Source organism: Lissotriton helveticus, chromosome 8 (genome assembly GCF_964261635.1).
Source record: "Lissotriton helveticus chromosome 8, aLisHel1.1, whole genome shotgun sequence".
Classification (NCBI taxonomy): domain Eukaryota; kingdom Metazoa; phylum Chordata; class Amphibia; order Caudata; family Salamandridae; genus Lissotriton; species Lissotriton helveticus.
Window position 1 is genome coordinate 484,843,861 of NC_136069.1, and position 8,042 is coordinate 484,851,902.

Below are 8,042 nucleotides of genomic sequence, written 5' to 3' on the forward strand. Positions count from 1 at the left end.
GATCATGTATTTGCAAGTGGGCACAGGGCAGAGCTGGCACCAGCAGTTGCACGCCAAAACTGAAGCCTTGGAGCGTTTTGAAAAAATTTAATAAAAGAATTGCTCAAGTGTGAAAATATAGAGGTGTGCCTTCTATCACTTACATTGTCAACCTCTGTCGAATGGCAACTTTACAGCTAAATAAAAGTTATGTGCCATCTAATTTGTAACTTTTTTTTGGGAAAATGAATGACATGCTGAAAACAGGAGTGGAGAAGTTACATTTCAGTTACAGAATCCCTTTAGAGCAATCATGATATAGAGTGCAAATTCTACTTGACCTCAGATATGGTGCATCACAATGATACACAGCTTTCTGCTTGAATTCGTGGTTATGCTTTTCTTGGAGATTTATTTGTAGAATATGGTTTTCGTGGTTATGAGATAAACATTTTCACATAATGCCCTGCTTTATGGGAGGCCCGAGTCAAGTCCTACTGAGGAGCAATTTCTTGGAAGGTCAGGGTTGACATTGAAGGTAAAAGGGTATTTATATTTCCTCCAATCCCCTAACAAACTGGTGCATCGCATGGGATTGTTTTTGTTAGTTACAGTGTTGCTGTTTGCTTTCTGTATATTGCATACAACGTGTATATACTGTTCATGAAATGTGGATTTGATGCTTAATGAATAATTTCAAGTAAAAAACACTTGGATATTTGAAGGCATCCTTGAATACAGTTGTTATTCTTTCATAGCCTGGATCGCATTTGTGACCGATATAATAGTGAAAATTTATTGTGAATAATTCCTCACGGAATTCTTTGTATATGAACTAGATAGTCTGGAGGCGGCTGGGTAGTTATTTGGTGGTTCAGGCGTAGAGTGCATTGCCGTAGTCAAGGCGACTGGAGATGAGGGCTTGGATGACTGTTACCTGGTGGAGATTGGGATCTAGCGGAAACTCTTGCGGAGCATGCAGAGGGTGTGGATGTCAGAGGAGGAGACAGGGTTGACTTGCTTCTTCATGGTTAGTGGGCTGTTGTGAGTGATTACAAGGTTGCCTGCATGGTTTGAGGAAGCGGGCTGAGTGCAGTGGGCCACCAGGAGTCGTCCTAGGGGGAGGGGTTGTTTCCAAAGATGAGTACCTTTGTTTTCTCCGAGTTGAGCGTCAGGCGGCTTGCCTTCATCAAGCTGGCGACGTCAGGCAAGGTGTTCTGGAAGTTGGCTCTGGTGGTGTCAGTGTCTTCTAAGAGGGAAAGGATGAGCTGTGTGTCATCTGCGTATGAGATGATGTGGAGTCCGTAGGAACAGGCGATATCTGCCAGAGGCATTAGGTAGGTGTTGAAGAGGGTGGGGTGAAGGGAGGAGCCCTGGGGGATGCTGCAGATGATGCTCTTGAGTTCAGAGGAAAACGGTGGTAAGTAGATCCTCTGTGGTGTTCGGCCGGAGAGGAAGAAGATGATCCAGTTAAGAGTGTTGCCTTGGATGCCCAGATGGATACCCAGTATGTAAAAACTATTAGCAGGATCAACTAACACCTTATTCACCTCTATATTCATTTTAGGATTGACCGCTAAATACCTTATTACCAATTAACCACACTGAGGATATAGCCATTTTTTGCAGATGTTTCCGTCTTCCTAGTATAACACAAAGGGCCATATGTAGGTAGCCCAATACCGGTCGGTAACGGACGAAATTACCGAATTTCGGCCGTTACCGACTGGTATTTAGGGATTAGAGATGTAGGTGACTGGACTTCAGGTTTCGGTAATTTACCGAATCGATATTTAACCCCTTCGATGCTTGTGACGGAACGGTTCCGTCACGAGCGTCGGTTGGGCTGTGCTTATGACGGAACCGTTCCGTCACGGCCACGCCCGTTTTTTAGAACCTTCAGCACAGCGTGAAAATTCGCGCCGCGCTGAAGGTGTTAAGGAATCGGTAGATTGCCGAATTCTTAAAATAACGAATCGGTAAATTACCGAACCTTAATATAGGGAGCACTCAAGTGAGTGCATTTCTCATTCAAGGATTCGTTTTTTACCAACAACTAAAAATTGGTGGTAAATATCGAAAACCTTTAAAAAAGCAATTTTGTGCTTTTTTAAAAGTGCCATGTGGCATACATACATGCCCATAGGGCATGTATGTGTGCCACATGTACACACATGCACGATTCAGGGGTGCAACAGGGTGTCAATGTGACACCCTGCCACCCTTGAATGTGTTCCCCCCTTTACCGATTTGGTATTTACCGAATCGGTAATGGTGAATGGCTTCCCATTCATTCCTATGGGTCTCCAGGCCCTTAGGAATGAATAGGAATTACCAATTCGGTAAATACCGAATTTTACCGATTCGGTAAAATTTACCGAATAATTACCTACATACTATTTACCTATTCTTAATTACCGAATCAGTAAAATTCGGTATTTAAGAATAGGTAAATAGAGATTACCTACATATGGCCCAAAGTGTTTTCTCAGGGCTTTCCTTTTTAGTAACCCTGGGCGGAGTTTGCGGAGTTGCACTATGTGAAGCTACGCGAAGTACAAAAAAACCTCCGCCACACTACGTGGGGCTCCGCGAGCGGCGCAGAATGGTAGAAAAATGCCGTTTGCGGTGGTTGTACAGTGCCGGATGCTTGTCCGCACTGTGCAATCATTGCGAACAGCACCATGCACAACGCAAGCTTAGCTTTTCAGCTGCTTGAGAACATTTTTACTCGAACTGCAGCTTTCTCAACGCAAACGGGCAGTTTCTCAATGTGAGCGGTCCCGAGCATAAGCGACTACTTGCAATGAGAAACCTGTCCCCGCCCCCCCCACATTCAGAAATGTCGCTGGGAGGTTTATTTTCCACACTCGCGCTCGACAACTTGATGTTGGCGATCGCGAATGAGGAAAAATCTCACCGGGAGGTGGATTTTCCTCACTCGTGCTCGCCAACTTGACATTGGTGAACGTCAGTGAGGAAAAAAGCTATGCTACACTGCAGGAAGCGTAGTTTTTCGGAGTTCCGCGTAACGCAGAGTGCGGCAAACTCCGAAAACTTAGCGAGCAAAGCTCACTGCCCAGGCTTACTTTTTAGCTCTAGTAACATTGGAAAAAGTAATGTGCTTACTCTTTTGTGGGAGGATGCACTTCCCTAAACCCATGCATAGCACTGCCTAAAACCCATTATTTCCTCCCCTTTAGTCATAAGTGTTCCTCATTTTCCTGCCACTAACCTCTGTCCCTCCCACATTTACTACTAAAACATATACTTACGGGTGAAGAGACTCCGCAGTCGGGGAAGAGATCTCTGCACAGAAAAGACATGAGATGTGGAGGTTGTGAATAGCATTTTTTAGTAATTTAGTAGAACTTTTGTAGCACTAAGTATCGCAAAATGCATTGTGAATAGGACCCTTAGTTTTCAGAAATAGATAATAATAGCTAGTGCAAGATGTTTTTAATAATTGTCCACCCTGGATGCACTTTGAAAACCTCTGCATTATTGCTTATTGCTTAATGTATAGCTGGCGTCCAGGGATGTAAGCAGCTTTGATCTTGGTGTTTCGAAGAGTTCCATTGTGTGACACTGATGACAGGGAAGAGCCCTAGTCCCTTGACACAGACTGCTACTGCTCCTGCTCCATAGCCCCTACTTAAACTTTAGCCAGCTTAGTCTCTCGTTCCTTCTAGCGATTGCGTGTGGTAGCTGGGGAGGCTTTTGTCAAATTCTATTACTGTGCAGCAAGAAATCTTTTTTACTCCCTGTGCATTGTGGGTAGGAGAAACTTGTGCTTCTTACATGAGTCGCCTCGGCATGGATTCGTCAGCATGTATACTTTCAGAACGGTATGACATTTTAAGATCCCATGAAAAATGAATTCTGAACAAAACTATCGTGACCTGGATAAATGTTTGAACTGTCTCCAATACGAAATCGATGTGAACCTACACTTGTTTATACTTACGTCACTTATGTTGTGTGGTGGTTGCTTCTAAGCAAAGGGGCCTTCCACCGGACATATGGGATCCCACTAGAAACTATGTGGACCCTACTGATTCACATCATGCGGCCTTTAACTTTAATTGGGGCGGAGAATACAGTGTTCATTGCCTGGTTACCTAACCCCCGTCCCCCCTTCCATATAAAATAGTTTGTAATTGGTTGTTTTTGCTTGTTTGTGGTGATGGATTCCTTACACACGTTTGTTCTGGAGTGGCCGGGAAGGGCGCCTGCTCCTGTGTGGGATCTTCTTGCTCTGGGCTGTGGGTTGTTGGTATGCAGAGGAAACTACCGCTGCCCTGCTCTCATTCTGAAGATGAATTTTTAATCAATTTTTACTCCTGCGGTGAAAGAGTTTCTGTGGTGTGTGAGAATGTGTGACCTATGAGTAATGAAGGGTCCGCGGCCAGGGGAGCGTCTGAAAGAAGTCTGCCTCCGGCTTTCCTACCTGCAAACACGAGCTCTCGAGGTATGAAAGAGCCCTCTGTTTCCAGGGCAGGCACGCTCCGAAATAAACACCTCTCGGCCCTGGCGCAGCCGAGGAGACCATCCATCCGCCCTGCATACCTGCAGTTTGCACAGGGTGGCATGGGCCCCTGAGCAAGCACCTACCCCGACGTCATGCATTAATATACATCGACAGTGCACACCCCTCGGCGGCCTTGTCACTTACGTGCTTGTCGTTGACTTTCCAGAAGTAGAAGGCCCCGATGGCGCCGAAGAGCAGCAGCAGCGCCCCGGAGATGAGCGCTATGGCCCCTATCTTCAGCAGGCGACCCCCGCCGGGGGGTTTAATCGACACCGCCGTGTAGGCCTGGAAGAGAAGGCAGAGTTAACAAGAAACATGACCGCCCGAGGAGCGCACTAAATCAACACACGCAGGGCGCACGACACACAACCACACGCAGGGCGCGCGATACAACACCACACGCAGAGCGCATCATACATCACCACACGCAGAGCCACAATACATCACCTCACGCAGGGGGCACCATACATCACCACAAGCAGAGCGCACCATACCTCACCACACGCAGGGCGCACCATACCTCACCACACGCAGGGCGCACCATACCTCACCACACGCAGGGCGCACCATACCTCACCTCATGCAGAGCGCACCATACCTCACCACACGCAGGGCGCACCATACATCACCACACGCAGGGCGCACCATACCTCACCACACGCAGGGCACACCATACATCACCACACGCAGGGCGCACCATACCTCACCACACGCAGGGCGCACCATACCTCACCTCATGCAGAGCGCACCATACATCCCCACACGCTGGACGCAAGACACAACCACACAAAGGGCAGACGCCACGATGCAACACCACATGCAAGGCCACGATACATCACCACACGCAGAGCGCACCATACATCACCACACGCAGAGCGCACCATACCTCACCTCATGCAGGGCGCACCATACATCACCATACATCACCACACGCAGAGAACACCATACCTCAGCTCACGTAGGACGCACCATACCTCACCTTATAAGCAGGCAGGTCATCAGTCTAACTGCTGCTCGTCACCACAAAACTCCCACACAGACTATCCACATGCCTCGCCAGAACAACCACAAATGTGGTGTGTCAGTTCAGATTGCCTCATGTGCCACGGGGCAGCGTACACTCGTCAGAGTGACTGTCGTATAATTAATGGGACAATCAATGCATGCTCACATTTAATCTACCGGCTTCAAAGTCCCTCAGCTGAACTGACATATATGTATATAATTTGCATGATCTGCGTGTGGTATGGTGGTCAGGACCAACACCTGGCAAATTCATGACGAGACACCACCAACGCTCATTGGCAGAAATATAAACGAGCAGTAGCTATGATTTCCACAGGCCTGCGCATAGTTAAGAGGGCCGAGGGCACACTCATCAACAGAGGTGCCACTTATTGAATGGGCAGTATTAACATGTACACCGGTTGGGAGCAGAAGAAGTGCTAGACTTTTAATGGGGCAGTATCAACACTCCTCATCCGAACTGGCTTGTTTATTAGGGGGCAATTTCTGGTGCTGGGACCAGTACCATAAAAGTGCGTGTACTCCCACTCCCGGAGCTGTGAGGCGTGCGAGCGCGCTCTCATTAGAATCACTCCTCGGAGGGCGCCGGACATTTGAATGGGAAGTGTCAACACTCCCCAGAAGAGCTGACACTTGTTTAATGGTAGCATGTCACCTAGGCAGAATGGATGTATATACAGTGGGGCAGTACCAGCATTGAGTAACTCAGCTGCCAATCTGTCAAAGGGCATCTGCAAACAACCCCGAGTAAGCAGCTAAAACAGTAAATACATTCATTGATCGCTGTCGTTCCTGTTATTATTGTCTAGGTGTGAACTGTATTTCTTGGTCTGACCGCCAGCCCGGGCTCTCTTTGATTTTGGTATGCGAGAGCGCGCGTGTCTGCTCGCTGGCCCTGCAGCACAGAGCTGCTCAGACGTGTTCCCACCCGTAACCTCTTCAGAGATGACAGGTGAAGCTCCACAGCGACGTGCGGCCACAAATACCCTTTTTGTAACTTAAGGAGTGAATCTCCGCTCTCTTCATTCACCTCACTGAATCATATCACAATACAAATGACAACCACAATCCTTTGCAAACCGCACCTCTGGATATCACGGAACCCCGTGTCCATCCAGTGTATAGTAGCCCCTCATTAAGGCGCACACAGTCCCCACCTCCTCGCTTCTAGGGGGCACTTTACAATACACGATGTAGTAAATGTACTACCCCTCGCTACCGCAACCTAAATACCACCTTCACCTAAAGTGGGGGTGAATTCCACCAAACGCTATTCGTATCATCTGCCCCAGGATCTAGCACTTGTGGCACCGGGGAACAAGGCGTCCCAACAGGCACTGCGCACAAAGGGCAGTAGAAGTATAGCTGTGCTTTCGGCGAGTCGCACGCCGGCCTTCTAGGCGCCCTCTCTACGCCTTTGTGCACCGCTTTGATTTTCAGGCTGTAAATGATGCACACATTCTATGAAACTTTCCGTGCACGCCCCTGGGCGGCATTACTCACGGGCGGCAGGCACTGCTCCACGTCCTCGGGCCCCGCCAGGGCGATGGGCACCTTCTCTGAACTGTCTGCCATGGCTGCAGCTCCGGGTCTGAGCCTGGGCCCCGCTCTGCCCGCAGTGCACCGAGCTGCGCCCGCCCACTCCGTCCACCCCCTCCGGCCCCTGCCCCTCCAGCGCACCTCCACTTCTCCTGTCCGTCACAAACCCAACTCCCGCCCCTCCCATCCCTGCAAACGCTGCCCAACCATTCGTATCCTAATGCTGCCGCCCTGGCCCCCTCAGTGCCTGTCCGTCAAAGTCCTGCCTCCTGCTCCCTCCACCTCCTGCCTTCCATGCTTCCATACCCGCTGCTCGGGTACCACCTTTCCAAGAGAAAACATGGCAGACATTTGTTGTTGTTTTGAAGTTTGCAAAGGCCCGCACATGATGCTAAATAGGAGAGTAAACTAAATCGTATATATTTTATTGCAACATGACTTTTCTGTCTTTGCTCACTTTACTTAGTCGTCATGGATCTCTAACGAAGCTCTAGAACACTTTAAAAAGAAGTTTGTATCTATATGTGCTGTTTGAAGTATGCACAGGTAGATGTTAAAAATACCGGCTTTGGGTGATTTTGCTCGCAGCCTTCGGATCTGGGAAGCCACCTTTGGGCTTCTGTTTTTATCGTTTCCCCTGGACTGCCCTGTAATTGGAGCCTGACGAACGAGGACCTCAACATCTCTGGGCTTCTACCGCCGCTGCTGCCGGGGCAGGGACTGCGAGACCCAGGGTGCACAGCGCTCCATCATCACAGCGTACCTGGTGTCTCTTCCCGCCCCCAATTCCCTCATACAAGCACGCCCATCCCCGTGCGCGCGGGACTCAGCCCGGGCAAAGGGCGGGCCGTTTGAGGCCGTTCGAGAACGGACGAGACCGGGACTGGGCCATCCCCCTTGCTCCTGCTAAACAAATCTGTGTTTTAAAACCACGCATAAACTATACGACGAACTATGGCGACCAGAG

The 8,042-nt window shown here is 49.1% G+C and overlaps 1 protein-coding gene across 1 annotated transcript in view; it reads right to left on the reverse strand.

Moving 5' to 3' along the window:
- The window catches only part of CNMD (chondromodulin), a 112,431-nt gene extending 105,292 nt beyond the window's left edge, over positions 1-7,139 (reverse strand). The window contains exons 1-2 of the mRNA XM_078657404.1: positions 7,040-7,139; positions 4,655-4,795 (exon numbers count right to left, since the gene is read on the reverse strand). Of these exons, the coding sequence (XP_078513530.1) occupies positions 4,655-4,795; positions 7,040-7,111 (213 nt within the window). The 5' untranslated portion in view covers positions 7,112-7,139. The remainder of the gene's footprint in view (positions 1-4,654; positions 4,796-7,039) is intronic.
- Between the last annotated feature and the right edge of the window lie 903 nt (positions 7,140-8,042).